At 37.7% G+C, this 18,082-nt stretch overlaps 1 protein-coding gene and 1 long non-coding RNA gene across 2 annotated transcripts; one reads left to right on the top strand and one right to left on the bottom strand.

Moving 5' to 3' along the window:
• Positions 1-72: 72 nt before the first annotated feature.
• Positions 73-9,285, bottom strand: zgc:171775 (STKc_p38 domain-containing protein; the record flags this gene model as incomplete). Its single annotated transcript, XM_024292145.2, is given in 10 exon segments — positions 73-151; positions 229-308; positions 2,833-2,904; positions 2,990-3,104; positions 4,024-4,071; positions 4,160-4,189; positions 5,404-5,515; positions 7,975-8,033; positions 8,383-8,512; positions 9,096-9,285. Coding segments are annotated over 10 exon segments (856 nt in total), but the record flags the coding sequence as incomplete, so codon positions are not given.
• On the top strand, positions 481-1,027 carry LOC118598984. Its single transcript, XR_004948242.1, has 2 exons — positions 481-867; positions 943-1,027. It is a non-coding gene; the product is annotated as an uncharacterized LOC118598984 (long non-coding RNA).
• Positions 9,286-18,082: the final 8,797 nt, after the last annotated feature.

The following is an 18,082-nucleotide window of genomic DNA, read 5'->3' as shown; positions in this document are numbered from 1 at the left end:
GCAGGTACAAAACCCCTGAGTTTAATCCTTCCTGTCTGCCTTAAAGCTTCCTGCTAAAAAGGAGAAACAGACCGTTGGCTTCCATTGACGGAAACACCTCCTTGAAGTTTCTCTTCTTTTGGGGAGCAAGGCCTTGAACATATGACTGCGCCTGCAAAGAAAAAAAAAAAGAAAACTTCACACAGGAATGAAAAAGGGAAAAGGTTCTACTGAAGGCAGTTTTCTTACATCTTTACTTTGCATCTTCTGCACGAGTGACGAGTCTGGAGTTCCTGTGAGGCGGAGGATCCTCTTCAACTGATCGATACCTGAACATGCTGGTTAAGGAAGTGCTTTAAAAGTGACATATCAATATTTTAATGCATACACATGCATTACCTAATGAACACAAAGTCTGGGTTCAATGGCTTTTCAACTTCTTTTGGCTTTTTTTTATTTCATTCAAAGTGAAACAGTAGTCCCTAAAATAAAGAATTTGTCATGGCTGCACTCCTTCCTCATCCTCAGGCTGTTGGGAGCTAATCAGGTGATGAAGGACACCTGTTTACCTCCCTTTATTAGGAGCTGCTGCCCTCCAGTCTCTGTCAGTTTGTCACAAGCCTTCCATGGAGCGACAACCTTGTTCATGTGAACTATTTTGCTGACCTGTGAATCTGTCTCCAAAAAACCCCTGCACTGCACTGCACTGGAACTTTTAAAATTTTGAGTCTTGCCCCAGCACCTGTACCTCCTGCCGTTTCCTCTTCCTACCTGGACAGCCTGAAGGACATCCTCCTGCACCACCCTCTACGTCAGCCCTCTGCTGTGCACTCCCTCCATCTCCTCGTTGGCCCCCTCTGATCTTCGTTCATGACCTTTCACCACCAAGTAAGATCTACACCTGTACCTGTCTGATTACAAGTGCCTCTCCTGCCTGCGTTCCTAACAGCTCTCCTTCCTTAGTGCCTGAGCGCCCCCCGCTGACTGAAGGCTGTCTCTCCCGAGTTCCTGGTCCTGCCTGAGCCAAATAAACACTTTAAATACTTACTCCGTGCCTGTGTTTATTGGGGTCCAAGTACAAATCCCTTCAGAATTACAGTTTGAATAACATTTTTAGTGATTCATAATGCACAGTATTGAAAATTATTTTAATTTATAAATGACTACAAAAATATACAAGTACATAACTAAAATATAACAGTAAAATATGTATTACAATCGAAAAAAACCTACATTTAAAGATATATATTTTCAGTTAATTAATTTTTAGCATTTTATGGAAATCTAGCAAGAAATAAGACAAATGAAGAAATAACTGAATACATATATTAAAAAAAATCGTATTTTAAAAAAGATGTATTTGTTTTACTTTTTAAAGAAGTGTAAAGATTCATTTTAACATTAACAGCTTAATAGTCGATATTGGTTCATTTTGAACGCTCCGATTCTCTGACTAAAAACGGATTCAACCGGTGTGACTCAGAGATAAGTACCTGGTACTGAACAGTGCAGATGAAGTTATATAGACTCTTTGAATTTCCTCAAGAAAAATAAATGTATATGTACAAACAAACAAGTAAAAAGAATGAATATCAAATCCATTGACATTTTAGTTTAATAAAGTTCAGCCCACTGTTGTTTGTCCACATCAGGATAATCCAAAGGGAAGATTATTAGAACGTCCTACTACACTGTTTCATCACATGACTTTGATCAATTCAAAGTGTTTCCACACATTGGACTGGAACGATGGTTGATCAGTTTTTGCTGCATCACGTGTGTGTGTGTGTGTGTGTGTGTGTGTTTGCTGTGATGGTCCCTGGTTGTTTATACGTTATAGTAAAATAAACCTACAATGTCTAAATCCATATTGCATTTTCCAAGATCGATTTTTGATTTAGTTCATTTTGAAACTATTTTTTAATGGCACTGGTCAGTTTGATACGAGTAAAAACTTGCCTAAGACAGATCGATCTGGTTGGATTAATCATGACACCTCCGCTTTTTAACCAAAATATTTGCATGTGCATTTTGTATTTGTTTTACTTTAGTTCATTTAAGTCCCTCTGAGATTTGAAAGTGAAAAAATAACATCATTTTCAGAAGAAAGCAAACCATTCTGTTTGTACATTGTGTTTAAGTTGTAAATTATTAAAATGATGGTAAATCTTGTAAACAGATGCATCCCAGTTTTCCTAATTATTGACCAACCAACTGACAAACTGTAGCTGTTTATTTCTCTATAGAAGCTAACTGGAGGGCTGCAGGGTGGCGCAGTGGTTAGCGCTCTCGCCTCACAGCGAGAAGGCCCCGGTTCGAATCCCGGCTGGGACCTTTCTGTGTGGAGTTTGCATGTTCTCCCCGTGCATGCGTGGGTTTTCACCGGGGACTCCGGCTTCCTCCCACCGTCCAAAAACATGCTTCATAGGTTGATTGGTGACTCTAAATTGCCCCTAGGTGTGAATGTGAGAGTGAATGTGTGTGTGATTGAGGCCCTGCGACAGACTGGCGACCTGTCCAGGGTGTACCCCGCCTTCCCCCATCAGTAGCCGGGATAGGCTCCGGCACCCCGCGACCCCGGAAGGGACGAAGCGGTCAAGAAGATGGATGGATGGATGGAAGCTACTTGGAGCCAGAGGGTATTTCCTATTTTGAATGCTGGGGGGAGGGGTTACTCAGTCCAGTTCTCATATACAGTCAATGTTCTCCTCTAGGTTCCACTTAGGCACTTTTCACGATCTTTGAAATGGCAAAAGTTTTAAACCTTAAAAATCTCTGACCTGATTTCCAGACGAATTTAGACATTCCCCTGCAGACTGAAGCATGCGGGTCGCTGGGAGTTTGTGAGGATACTGTCATGTCCCGGGAAAAGAACCTGACCGCTAATCATTTCAGCCAGGATGCAGGCGGCTGACCACACGTCCACTGTGAGTCCAGGAGGCAGATGAATGAAATCAAAGGCATCCATGCAGCAGGATTCGGTTATATTCCAGACGGACCGTAACCTCACCTGTCTGAGTGTAGTGCATCCAGTTGAAGATGACCTCTGGCGCTCTGTACCATCGAGTTACCACATAACCAGTCATTTCACTCTCTGTGTGCCGAGCCAGACCAAAGTCCAGAATCTGTGAATATTTTGGACAAACTCAGTGTTTCAGTTTTTGATGAAGCCATTCATCACATTAGTTCCTCCAGGATCTTGTAAGCAGTTTTTGAGATACTTCTGGTACTAAAAGCCTGAAGTTGCGTTTTCTAAAAAGTTATCATGTTTTCCAATAGTTTTTGTGTGGAATTAACGTTTTAATTCATTTAAAAGCTCAAAAAAGTTGATTTTGCATGATGATATAAGCCCTTTAAACAGGGATTTATTTCAAAATAAATCATACTTTTTGTCATGTTTGCGAAAGAGCAACTATAGAACATGTTTAGTAAACGTAACATATTCCTGTTAAAAAGATTATAATCCAACTGGAGAAAATAGCTGGGACACTGTTTTATTAGTTTTTCTAATGGTCAAATCAAATGCAACTTTATTTTCTTTATATTATCCGAAATTCTATTTATCTCGAAAGTGCTTTTATTCTGAAATCAAATTTATGATAAAACACAGACAGACAGAGATCACTTCAACACTTGTATCCCTGTCTGTTAATAAAATCTTTTTAATACATTATAATCTTACAAATTGAATTTGTTTACATATTTTAATGTTTAGGTCAAGTTGACTGTCAACCATCACAGAAACGTGGGGACAGTACATTGTGTTTAGGGGCATGTTTACGTGGTTAGACAGATGACAAGTGTTTCTGTAACTAATGACTACGCTACCCAGAATACCTTGAGGGGGCAAGAGACAGAGGATTTGTCAAAGGAGTCAATCAGTAGTTCTTGATACACAACTTGTTCAAAATGGGAGTGATTGACAGAAGTTGCTGCAAAGTTGTTGTGTCGAGAAGAAGGGACTGTTTTATAGGAATTAATACAATTGCAATATTTGAAAAATCCTGGAGGGACTAATAAACATGTTAGATGTTAGAAACAGACCTTTAGTTCACAGTTCTCATCTACAGCGAGGTTCCCTGGCTTCAAATCCTGAAAGACACAAGTTTTTTTTTTTTTCTCAAAAGATAGAGAACTAAGAAAAGGGAAACACAGAGGAGCAGTCTGACGATTTACAAACCCGATGGATGATCCCAGCAGAGTGGATATACTGCAGAGGACAAACCAGAGTCACAATTGTTGTTAAAGTCACTCACAACTTTTTACCACAAAGAGACTGTGAATGTTCAACTCAACAGCTTCTGAGTCACAATGGATTTCTTCTAACTTCAGTAATCAATCCGAAATTTCAGTCTCCTTTGTCATTTGATGTTCTACAAACAAACCTCAGATGGATGTTTGGGATAACAGATCATTTTATGAGTCTGTTGCTAAATCTAATTAATAGGAAAATCCTTATTGAAGTAAAACATTTTTTTGTAGAGTTGTGAATGTTGACTCATGAACGCGCCCAGGATTAATGAAACATAATTAATTTGCTAATATTTATTAATCCCGCTCAGGCGTCCTGCCGTGCAGCTGTGAGATCAGAATAATAAAACGGCAACTAAAATAAACATAAAATGTTTTTACATCCTGTGATTGAGATTGTATTCAATTAAAGGGATAAAGTGGCACTTATTTGTAGTTTTTAGACAAAATCGATCTTCTATTGTAATAAATAAGGCAGGGAATAATCGTCTGCCTGAAGGCTGCAGCACAGAGCAGCAGTACACCTGCTATGAAGGGGCGGAGCGAAACAGAGCTGTCTGCTATGAGAAATCCAAATTATCCATTTTATTTTGAGATGGGGACAGACGACATGAATTTTCCACAACATCAGCGTTGTCTTAAAATTGAGAAAGCTCATTAATCAAAATTAATTTTTTCCAGATTTGCAATTAATTAGTTAATTTTTTTATCGATTTCCAGCCCTAATTTTTTTCATAAGTTTTGATCAGTTTTAATGTTGTTGTAAAGTTTCTTCTGTTTTCCGATATCCACACGAGAATGGGTTCCATATTAATCTTTCATATCAAATCTGAGCTTTTAAATTCCTTTTTTCAGCCTGAAGGTGGTACGTATCCTACAAACCTAGATAACTGGTGTACTTCAACATTTTCAGTGTTACTTCACCAACATATGTTTTACATCGTTACTGGGACCAGCAGAATTTTGGCTTGTTGTTGTTCAAAACTTCAGACATTTTTTCATTCGAGATGATACTGAATATACTTCTATTTTTTACTAAAATGAACCTGAAAAAACATAAATGATTGTCCTGAAACTTCTTTTGGGGGAAAAAAGTGTTATAATCTCTCGATTTATTTAATCTATGCATGTTAATCTGAGCTCTAAAAAACAGAAACAAACACACGAGCTCACCTTCAGGCCTCTTAACAGCTGATAGAAGAGGTATGTGACGATCCGGTTGCTTAATCTCTTTTTCTTCATGATGTGACCCAGGTCCTGAGCTACTAAGGGCATCACCATGTAGCTGTGAGGGCAGAAGGCAGAGGGCTGTAAAAACATTGTCCTTTCTCACTCCCACAAGTCCCTGTCCCAGCTTCCCCACAATCCCAATCCTCATGACAGCTCCCGGGAATTTCCTCCATGACTATTGTCCAGATGTCTGAACCCCTATCATCATTAAATGTTTTGAACTCTTAAACAAACAAACTCATATGAAAACTGAGTAGCCTCGCTCTTAGCAGCCCCCGTGCTGATGGACGAACCACAAAAGTCCAAATGGGAGATTTCACATCGTCTTCTCTCATCTTTTACAGCGGGATTCCACAGGGCTGTGTCCTCAGCTCCCTACTCTACTCATTATTCTCTTATGACTGTGCACTCCTCAAACACCATGATCATGACACCACTATACATGTTTTTATTCTATATTTACTTATTTATTGTTTACTTAACAAGCTGTTTGTATGATGGCAACATGAGGAAGAGAGGAGCTGCTCTATATGTTTCTAAACTAAATTAATAACAATAAAAATCTATTGTGGAATGTTGCGGCCGTAGTGCAGAGGTAGAGTGGTCGACCTCTGATTTGATGATCATAGGTTTGGTTCCTGCCTTGCCCAGCAGTGGTCTTTGGACAAGACACTAAACTCCACACTCGTGGTTGAGGTTGATGCCAGTGTTCAGCATCAGTGTGTGTTTGTGTGTTTAGGTGAAAGATACTGTGACTGTAAAGCATTTTGGACTTTAAAGACCCACTCCAATAAAAATGGTCTCTTTTGTGTTTTTAAAATGTTTTTGTAGCATTTTCTCAAAGTAAAAGAACCTTAACAAAAGAATGTACAATTAAAACAGTGTTTTTGAGTATTACTGAGATCACATTGGATCAGAAAACCAGATGCTAAATCATGCTCAGACTAATGACACAGCTACTAAAATGGCTTGTCAAAGTCTCCTTTCCCCCCGCACACACCCTGGCCTGCTCACACTTAGGTCTGTGAGACATGACGATGGTTCAACACTCGTGCTGTAGCAAATTGCTGTTCTGGCTCAAATCTAAATGACTGGATTGATCAAATATTGCTTGTCGTTATTTTTGTGCTGCTAATGTTAGCTTGAGGTTATAAGCTCGTGTGAGCGCGCAAACAGCGCTCTTAGCGACGGGAAGGGAGGTGTGTCAACACCCACAACTCAGAATTGTATTTCTAATGAGCTACTGCCGCTGTGCATAAAATATTTCTTAGAAAGTGACAAAGGATTTTTGGCCAAAAACGTCATCATCAAAAGATCACGGGGGATGAATTTACTATAAAAAAATGGTTGGAGTTGGACTTTGAAGCATGGCAGAAAAGTTCTATACGTGTATGGTTTTTTCCTATTTATTCTTAATTGATTAAATGTACAGCATTAGAACCAAACAGAAAAGTTGGAGTCTGACTCCGCCCACACCCAAAATGTGAAAATCCAGTCAGAGGGGCGGGGCTTGGGGAACAGGACTGCTGTCATTACTGGAGCTGCAGATCATGACGTCAGACTTCTGAAATTTACATGGTTTGACCAATCACAAAATTCAACTGTAATACCTCGATTCAACCTTTAAGGGGCAGCACACAGACGTTTTTGACTATTTTTTCAAGAATTAAACAAGTTTATATTAATTTGTCAAAAAGTTGGCAATGATCAACAGGCAACACTTATTAATGCCTATTTATAGAGATCAACAGCTAAAAAATGTTGATTTAGAGTTTGGGTTCCCATTGAGAGAACATTAGAGCAAGAGGTGGTAGTATAATGTTGTAGGGCAGCTGGTAGAACCATGTATTCTCTTTTCACAGGAAACCCCTAAAGAAGAACGTTCTCCATTCATGTATAATTTATAATCTGCAACAGAACTTGGATCCAAACACAAAAAATGACAATTGCGAATTATTTTAGCAAAAATTTGAATTTAAATCATGATTATTGAGATTCTACTTCAGGACCTCAAATGGAGAAATACCAATAATGTGTCTGAATTCAAACATTAGAAATTAAAAGTGTTTTTTTTTTCACAAATTTGATTAAAGATGTTACACAGAAAACTGGTGCAACCAAAATGATTCAGATTAGGATGAATGTTTGCTAATAGCTTTCCTTATAGATCCAGATTAATTTGGGCTGATTTTTTTTTCATTAAATCATGCAAAAAAATATTTTCTGTAATTTACTGCAGTTATTGTTATTTCATATTACATTTAGTTTGATTATTTGAATTGCTGAAATATGAAAAATGACATAAAATGTGTTGTTTTTCCCTGTAGCGTACCTGCATCACTGAACATGAAGTCTAACACCATAAAGGAAGATTGTAAACTGCAATAAAGGAGGGCAGCAAGACACGACTGCACCCAGCAGCCAAAACAAACAAGACTGAGCCGGCTGACGTTTTCTCGCTCACACTGACAAGCAGAGCTTCAACAAGCTGCAACAACCAGCTGGAGGACTTACAAAGTCTGGAATTTCTCCAGAGTGGAGTCAGGCGTGAAGACATCCAGGAGGCGGATCACCTGCAAAGAAAAAAAAGGAATGTTGGAAAAGTAAAACCTGGAAAGCTTTTCCATGCACACAAGGTGCTTATTTAAAACAAATTTTTGAGAAGTTTCAGAAACAAGAGGTAAGAATGAAAACTTAAGTTGAACTGAATACTTATAAGAGCAAAGAAGTGTGTTTGTAAGCAAGTTTGCTTATCGCTATAAATCGTGTTTACATGAAAACATGAGAACAAACAACATGAAGATGAAGAGACAGATTACAGAACTGTTCCGGCACAATAACAAGCCTTTGTTTGATCAAGAATAACTTTGAAACCACATCATACTGATTTTAAACTGAATTTGATTCTGTGTCCATCCTCACGTTTTCATGCTGAATGTGGCGGAGGAGGCGGAGCTCCCTGTAGGCCCGCTGAGCATGGATGAGGGACTGGAAAGGCCGATACAGCTTCTTGATGGCCACTTTCTCTTTGGAGTCCTGGTCCATGGCAGAACTGTCAAACAAAAATCAGCAACTCCTTCAAATCTGTTTTTTCTCTCTCATAAAAATGACAGTAAAATGCACCCAAGACACTCTTTTTGTTATCTGTTATGTCTGGAATGAAAGTAAAGACTCCATGATGAAATAATCAATGTCCTGTCTCACTGGAGGGTCATCATTAACCCAACATCCTGGTGTCCAGGATGAGGTGTTTTACAATGCCGCAGAAAATTCCTGTCATTTCCAAAGACTTGCTGTGACCTGCAGACGTGCCCGAGGGGACGAATTCTTTTTCATAAAAGAGAAAAATCTCTTTCAATAACATTTAGGGTTTTTCCCCTTAAAGTTCAAGTTCTGTTAATCAGGTTTTTACACAAACTTTTATGTATGACTTTTTCCCATCTTTCACACCATTCCATTCCAGGACAAAAACCTAAAGACTGACACATCAAAGACTGTTGAGATTTCTCACTTTTAAAGTGTAAGCTTTTAAAATAGTTTAAAAAAAACAGCTAAACAAGAGAAAAAGTTTTCTTTGTGGCACTCTCCTCATTTATTTTTCTGGGAATCCAACTCACTTTTCCAGGTAAACTCACCACACAGTCCCGTAGGCTCCGGAGCCGATGGCCCGCAGTGCTGTGTACCTGTCCGGGACGTCCCATGTGGTTTGCTGGATCTCGACTCTGTGAAAACCCGACCTGACGGGATCCTTTCCTGGAGACTGCATGCTGCTGCTCTGCTTTAAGTGTTCGGAGCTTTGAACCCCCCCCACCCCTCGCAGGTAATGTGTTTCGCCCTGACAGGTGAGACTGAGCTGCAGGAGGACACGCCCACACGGACAACAACCCTCCCACTCATTCATGTGACGCCTTGACTGTTATCATACCTGAACATGACCTTTGACCCTCAACGGTTCTTTTCCAGAGACGGATTTGTTACTCTTAAGGGACAAAGACAATCGGGAATTTAGTTTTCTTCATCAGAGAGCAGAAAAGACAACAAGAAAAACATGATTTTAAAGCAGAAAAACATGGAGGATTTTCTATTTTCATAAACACAAGTTAAATTACTTTTAGTGTCCTCAAAAAGAATAAACGTGAATACATGTGTATTATTTTCTTTGTGCACCTTCAAGCTAAAAATGTAACTTTTAGGAAGTCCCCAAGAGTTTCATGGTAACCATGGTAACCTCAGTGGACTCCAGTCTTTACTGGATTTTATTAAACCTCACTCCTGCATTCAACCAAAGGGAAACATCTCACTGTGTCATAGGAACAAAATGCAGCTGGGATAGGCTCCAGCAACCCTGTGACCCTGAAAAGTAACAGTAACAGATCATTTTATGAGTGAGTTGCTTAAAGGAATTACTAAGAAAACTAAAAAAGAAGTGTTTTTTAATTGAAGAAAAAACATCTTTAGATGGATGGATTGATTCTGGACAGCTGCCATGTTGTCTGTTTGTGTTATGGGAGGGGGAAATATTCAATTATTAGATGCATCAATTATGAACCCTAAATGACTCTGCATTGTTAATGAATTTAAAAAAAATCTGCAATTAACAAATGAATGTGATATAAGGTAAAAGTTATACGTGGAACTAAACCCAGAGTTAATGGCTGCCTCCTGAGTTGTAATCCAATTGAATCGTAAGGTGTCTCAAGATCCTTTCCTCTAGTTTGTGTAGCTAACTATCCCAGACTGAGAGACAGTTGAACGCTTCAGGAAATCTTTATAGCTGTGATTATTGAGTGACATCATTACTTTTCAACATTCAACTTTTTACAATCTTCTAGTTTTACATAAGTCTTTTTCTTTTTCAAAAGTAAGGTCTTGAAATATTTCAGTCCCTGTGTAAAGACTCTAAAAATATTAAATGTAACTATTTAAAATGGTTGATAAGAAATGTTTACCTTTTTCATTTTAGCCTATTACATTCATATTTTTTAGATCTCACTGTTTAAATACTTGGATCTTATTTTTTAATTTTGCATAAACTATTTCAAAAATGTACATTGGATTTAGTATTGACACAAACAGGCAGACAGCTGGTTCCACGTGCAGCAGGTTTATTAATAGTCCACAGAATAAGCAGGATCAGACAGGCAGAGGTCATACACGGGCATGGGATCATCAGAGACGAGCTAGAAGAGGAGTCAGAGTCCAGGCGAGGGTCAGGGGCAGGCGGCAGGCAATCAGAGTAGCAGGGTCGAAGACAGAAGATCAGGTCAGGAGTAAACGCTCAGAATTGCAGGCAGGGTGGCACAAACAAAGCTTCGTGGAGCCAGACTATGAGCTGAGGAGGTGATGAGGTGATGGGGAACAGCTGAGCTGATGAGTCCAGGTGGTGGCAGGTGGTGAGCTCAGAACTCTGGTGAGCGCTCCCTCTGGTGACCGGAGACGGTGGTAGCAGGTTGCTCCATGACAAGTATGTATTTGCATGAGACAAAAAAATACATTTAAAATTCCTATAAAGGAGTTGAGCATAATTGATGAATGGAGTGCTTTTGTTAATCACTTTTACGCTACTGCTAATAGTGGGATGTAAAAAAAGAAGAGTGTTTTACAAAAAATACGAATCAGTGCATGATGACACAATAGTGAAGTGGGTGGACCTTAATGACACGGGACGTTCTTATGAACAAAAAGTTTGTAAAGATGTCTCAAAGGTTTGTCCAAATGTCCTCAATTCTTATCCCACTATAGAGGGCATTTGCTGTTTTTCAGGGAATCTACAATTCTAAGATCCAGTACCTTGAACATTTTCTAGAATTTGCCAAAAAACTAATGTGCATTGATGCTCATTACATTGCAGTTTGGAGGATAAGCCTTTAAAAAAAAAAGGTGTGCAATAATCATCAGAAGACAGTGGATTGATAGTCTTAAAATGTTCACATTTTTTCACAAGTAACCACAAGGTGGTGCTATAAAGCTAGTTTTAATATATTGAGAACTCTTCAGCTACAGTTTAAAGATGTTAAGCTGAAAGTAATAACACCTTTGTAGCACAACCTATTGGATAAGCAGGATTTTAAATTTAAATAAATTGTGAGATGTTTTCTGGTCCTCTGAAGCAGCCCAGCATTCAGATGTGCTGAAGGCTGCAGATTAGTGTTAAATGAAGTGTTTAATTTGTTATCTCTCCAAAGACCGTAGAGCGTTGGAGAAGGAATGGCTGAAGTCATGATTCTGGAGGAGAGTCTCCAAAGACGTGGATTAAAAAGAGGTTTTAAAGCTTCTTTCCAAAAACAAACTTAGTTTCCCATAATTCAGTGCAGCTTTACTAACCAAAGAAATGCTCTTACACTGGGTTTGGGAGTCAAACATCATGTCTATAATTCTCAGGTTGATCTTTGAACCGGTCACGCTTTACAGGTGCTGCTCCATCCTCCTTCTCCTCTTCCTCCAAGCTGCTCATCTTCATCAGAGGGAGTTTTTGCAGAACTGAGGGATTTCAGAACACAAGAACAAAACATTTATATCTTTTGTTCAGCAGCTGCTGGTTTGACGTTCCGTAGGTAGACAACTGTCAGACAGACGAGGAAGAAGGTTGGACTGAGATTCATCTATCAGTCTTCTGTGGACGTTCCTTCTCTGAGAAGTGGCAGGACCTCATAATGAAGTGATGGAAGGTTCTGATACCTGTCCTGCAGTAACAGTCCAGCTCTACTAAACCGGAGATGCAGGAGCGTCAAGAATCCTGCAACACTCCAGACTGTTTCCATAACAAACCTTTTCAGAATTTTTTTTTTTTTTTAAGAATGATAATAATAAGTAACATTAAGTTCTCTCTCAGTTTCATTGAATTGATCAACTTTTAAAAATATTTCATTAATAAAGCAAGATAATATTTCTTAACCATCAGAGTTACTAACAATTAACTATTTGTTTTGGTGTTCTTCTATTGTTTATTTAAAGAAAAAGAAAAACAAAGCAGAAAGAAAATGATGATGGGAAACCAGTGCAGGCTTATTCCATGTCCCAAATCCTGCCTACAACTCAAGTAAATTTCTGATGAACTCCTACTGCTCTGTACGGAAGCACAGAACTGCCACCCGGTGGAATTTTTAAAAAGCTGCACATAACGTTATAATGTGAAAAGTTTACTATAATTTTCTTGTTTGTACAATATAATAACTTCTTACAACATAACTTTGACATTTAAACCAGCATGTTAATCATGTTATAACAAAATATATTTTATGATCTTACAATAAAAATATTAAATTGTTTGAACAATAAAGTTTATTGTACAAACAAAATAGTTAAACCAACAAGTTCTGCAATGTTAGAAAGATATTCACAGATTCATAGAAAAAAAACAAAACAGCAAAGGACCACTGGGAACACTTTGAAAACAGATCAAAAGATGATCGGAGTTGGAATTTGAAATGACCTTACAAAACAATGGAGCAGGTGCAAAATATGAAGGCTACAAGAACGCATCATTCATACATCTTACATTTTTGTATCCTCACAAAAACCGGAAGTATCCTAACATCCGGTTTAAACACGAATGTTGACAAAAGTCATATAGGCATCAATTTAAAAAAAAGTAGTAGTAGTAGTAGTAATAGTATACAGTCATTCTACAGCACGGAACCTTCCTTCTTTTTTATGTTTAAAAATATTTATGAACAACACATACAACAAAGACATGTGTGTGTCTTCACAAAAGTGCGAATAGCGAAAATAGAGAGGAAAAAAATACTAATGTATACAGACCATTGACTGTAAAAATAATATATATTATATACAGTCTATGATACAGACAGACCTCTGTGTACTTGATTGGGCGATTTTTTTCGGCACCGTCTGAGCTTTAAAGGGATTGGTCGTTTAGCCGGAAAGAGCGACTGGTCACGTGCTCACTCCACCTGCGGTAAAGGGCTGATAAGGTAATTACGTCCAGGTGCGCTTGTTTGGTTCATCATTGCGGGGTGAAGCTGCTGCTGCGGACCTTCAGGTCAGTGGTTGTTCATTCCTCTCGGTTTATTTGTAAAAATTCTGTCTTTAAACCTGAACTTTTGAGTCAAACGTGATGTTTTTCTGGAGTTGGTCTCCTGCTAGGAGAACTTTAGAGGTTCCCAGAAATCCAGAAAGAGACATTTGACATAGGTATTTTCAAACGGCCTGAGTCGTTTACTGTGGAGGCAAATCTTTTTGTTCTAACTTTAAGATCACTACTGAATGGTTTCAATGATAAACCTACACATTTTCAAATTTAAAAGTAACATAACTTTGTACTTGATAGTCTTTAATGTATATTCTAGTTGTTTGGGTTACTACTTCCTGCTTTCTTCTGTTGGATTGGATTTGTTGTAAAGTTAAGAAGGTTCACAAACTTTAATTTTATTCAACTCATTCTCTGTAAAAGTATAACTTATCCTAAACATTATACCCCGCAAAAATGTAAAGCTGACTCTATAATTGGCCACGACAAACTAAAATCTTATATTTTAATTATCTAAATATTTTAATAAGTAGATAGACCTCCAATTAAAGTACATTTTTTATTAGTTTTGTGTTTTCTGAGCATCATTGACTGTACTCTGATGTCTTTCCCAGGATTCTTTGCTGGAAACGCAGTGCCTGTCCAGGAAACTGAAAAGTGGGCCTCAAGCACACAAAGAACAAAACAAAGAGGTATATCACTACAAGAGGAGTTTTGAGGTTTGGTGTTTTTGCTGTCAAAGGCCTGGTGAAGCCATTCTACTGTCAGCAAGCACTAAAGCCTCAAGCATTACACACAGAACTCTAGAGAATCAGAGTTCTGTAAATACTTCATTCCTAAAGAGCTGACTTCTAACCAACTTTTTTCTTTCTTTTCTTTCCTCAGGAAGATCTTCAACCTGTAAGTCCTTCATTTCTCTGTTTGGCCGCTGTGCCGATCTTTTTCTTTTCCTCCTTTTCTAAGCTTGCATTGAAGGTGACTTCATTTCCATTTCGTTTAGTGCAGCAGTGAAACGGTTAGATTTTATTGGTCACAATGAGGATTGAACTTATTGTTTCAGGGCCTTTTTAGCTGAAATGTATATCTTCCACTCCTGCAGGCCTTCCAGATCAGTAAGTACTATATGTGTTTTTCTCATCCTCTCTGACCTTCTTCAATGGAGTTCCCAATAAAAATAGTTTTGTGGCGTCAAATCAAGTAGTTCTATAAAAGTCTGTAAATTTTACAGGAAATCATGAAAAAAAGGCAATTTAATTAACAGGTAACTTATTTTGTCATAAATGTTTGAAACCAGTCATTTTTACATATTTGTACTGAATAAGATACATAATTTAAAGTAGTTTAAAAACTGTTCTCGGTATTGTGTACTGCCAAAGACATGGAAATGTGCTTAGTTACATTTTAACATGCATGTAAAATTTAAGGTCTTTAGTTGTAAATTCTATATTACAAAATAAAAATGGAAAAATACTGTAATACAAATGCATCAAAATACTAAAAATAACCTTTTTTTTACTGTATTATTGTTTAAAGTAACACCTTATTTTTACACTGAAATTCTGGCAACTACAACTGCTTGTTTTTTTATTGTAAATATTACTTTTTACTGTATAGAATGCACTGTTTAGAATCCATTAGATCAAACTGTAGTTATTAGATTGTAATTTTTAAATGTTTTTAAGTTCTAAGGTTTTCCTTGAGTGGACCAGCATCTTCTATTTACGTGCCTGTACATTTCATTTTACATTTTCTACAGTTTTGGAAATTTCATTTTTTTTAATGCACACACCCACATTTCATTCCATGGAGCATTTCATTGTGTGGAGATCAAATGTATGTGCCATCTAGCTCTTACCTGCTGTTTTACCTTTTAGGGCGCCGTGCCGCCATCGAATGACCTTCTGGCCGCCGTGCCGCCATCGAATGACCTTCTGGCCGCCGTGCCACCACTTTTGCTTTTCTTTAGTGGCCGCCGAGCCACAATTCTTTTCTCTTTGGCTGCCGTGCCCCTCTTTTCTTTGTTTCATTCTTTTAAATTTTCTTATTATTTTTGCAATGTTTTGATCATTTGTTGTTTTTAAATTACTTTTTGCAATAAATTTACTTATTTGAACCTGTTCCAATAAGTTTAACCTCGTGTGGTAAAGTCACCTTCAATGCCATTTCTTTTCTGTCTGTTAGGCTAAAGTTGAGGCTCACCGTGAGGTTTTAGTGTTTTCTCTCTTAGTACTTAGAGCTTTGTGTGTTGAAGGATCCAGTCTGGTCAGGGTTAAATCTTCAGGAAAGCATTGCTTCTATAAGACTGGGATGAATTCCTCTTGGTCTGTAGCTTGAGCAGCAGCTGCTCTCAGGACTAGCAAAGATTGTGGTTGTTGGGCTGGAGCTGAATCCATGAAGAAGTTATTGGTTTGTGAATGTCTGGTTTGGATGTTTAACAGGGTGAAAATCTTTCCTTTTTTTCCATCTTCTTAGTCTACCACTGTGATTGGATCAGTTTGTGCAGCTTTTTTTTCAGGTAGAACTACAACAGGTAAGACCCATTTTCGATTTCTTCATTGTGCGCTTGGCCTTCCTGCTATGCTTGTTTTTTGGTGTTTTTTGTTGTTGTTTTTTTTATTGTTTTAGTTCAAGTACTGAAAAATGGAACACACAAAAAATAAAAAACACAGATGCATCAAACCCATTTTAGATATAAAGTGATACATTTTTTAGAAAATAAAGTGAGACTATGCCATCTTCTTAAACATTATTTATCATTTATTCAGTTATGTATACAGTAAACACACAAGTCTCATTGGATTACTTGAATATGATTATCAAATAGTCCAATAGAATAGAAATTGTTGCTTGAAAGGTATGAAGTTGTCTTGTTCTCTCCCCTTTGTTTTTATTTCCTTTATATTTACATTTGCCATAATCTGATTCTTATCACATTGAGATCAGATTATTTTCACCAAGTAACACATCCTTATCCTTGGAATGCAGTCTTGCATCACTTCAGCAAACATCAAATATGGATATTTTGCCCTGTCACAGTTTTGAACTCTGTCATAGGGAACACTCTCTGCATCGCCTCAGCCAACACTGAATCACACATGTCCCTTTATTCTCATATCTATGTTGTGAAACGAGTCTCTTTGTATGTTTTCTTGAACTTAAATATATTTTACCACTGTTTGGAATAGAATAAGCACAGAGCATGGCACAGTAACTTTTCTACGTGGTTCTTAAGCATTTGGTCGTGATGTGTCTGCATCCTTTAAGTTATAGCCTTTTATTTTACTGTGCTGGTCTAGAAACTCAAACTTCTGTGATGGTCCAGTCTGGTCAGGACTCTATGAAAGGGGTTTAGTTGTGATGACTGGTTTTGGTTCTTGGCTTTATTTGTGTTTTGGATCATGAAACCCTGATTGTCTGAAGGTTTGTATACAGTTCTTCTGGTTCTGTTGACGTGGTAGTGTCCATGTATGTAAAAGCCCAGCCCACAGCCAGGGAGCTGTAGATCAGGGAGGACTGCATGCCTCGTCTCCACATCCACATGTCCTGGTGATGCATGCCTGAGTCATACAGAACAGTTTGGAGCTGCTGCTTCTGTTGATTCTCCTCTGGTTTATCTTTCTGGGTTCACTTGTGTTCTGCTTACTTTTCATGTCCTCTTTTCTGTGTCAGATGTTCTTGCATTTAGATCCCCTTTTCTCTCCTTCCCCTTTAGATCTTTTATCTGAACTCTCCTGATACTTTCATGTTGGATCTCTCTGGATATTGGCTGTCCTGCTCTTTGTCTGTATCTCCTGTTTTTAGATCTTTTGACTGAAGCTTATTCTTGTGCTTTCCTTTGCAGTTTATTTTTTTCTCAGTTTGGATCCGCTTGTCCATCTGCATCGATGTTTGTTTCTGGAGCTTGTTTCTTACCTCTGTGTTCTGTCTGCTTATTTCTCTTTTCTTTGACATAACTCAAATCATGCAATCTCTTATTCCCCACCTTTTCTTAATCTCTTTTCTAGAAAACTCTTTCCCTCTTTTCTCCTCTCTTGCTCTCCAAAACTTAAATTAAAACCAAATTTAAAAACGTTAAATCTTATAAATATCAATGTTTAATTAAAAGTCACAAAATTAGTGTGAAGTTGAACAATAATAGGACTTGTGCTGTAACTCGCATAAAATATAATCAAAATGTTAAAGGGGGGGGGGTGTTAACAAAAAAATCTAATCTAAAATAAGTTTACTTTTTTGTGTTGGTCATGTTCCAGCTAGCTGCAACTAGGAAATGCTGTATTTTAAAGTCCAGTCACTTGTTTTATAGTTTTGTTGCATGGAGTCAAATCAGGTTCAGAATAAAGTGAATAAAAAACCCATATTTAATTTGAGAAGACAAAATGTGAAAATGTTGAAACTCAAAACATTGTCAAATTGAAATATATTTAATACATTTGCAAAATAAAATTTTACATAAACAAAGATAAAAAAAAACATGAAAAAACAAATAAATTCCCATTTGAAACAAAAATAACAATTACCAAGTGAAAATGTTTGTAACGGCTACCGTTTCTGTATTTCCAACGTATGATTTATTTTTTGTTTCCTTTACACACCTTTTGGTCAATTCAGTCTCAGTTTAGACTGAATTCTTTA

The sequence above is a fragment of the Oryzias melastigma genome, linkage group LG7, assembly GCF_002922805.2.
Source record: "Oryzias melastigma strain HK-1 linkage group LG7, ASM292280v2, whole genome shotgun sequence".
Classification (NCBI taxonomy): Eukaryota; Metazoa; Chordata; class Actinopteri; order Beloniformes; family Adrianichthyidae; genus Oryzias; species Oryzias melastigma.
Note: the sequence above shows the minus strand (reverse complement) of the source record. Positions and strands in the feature narration are given on the sequence as shown.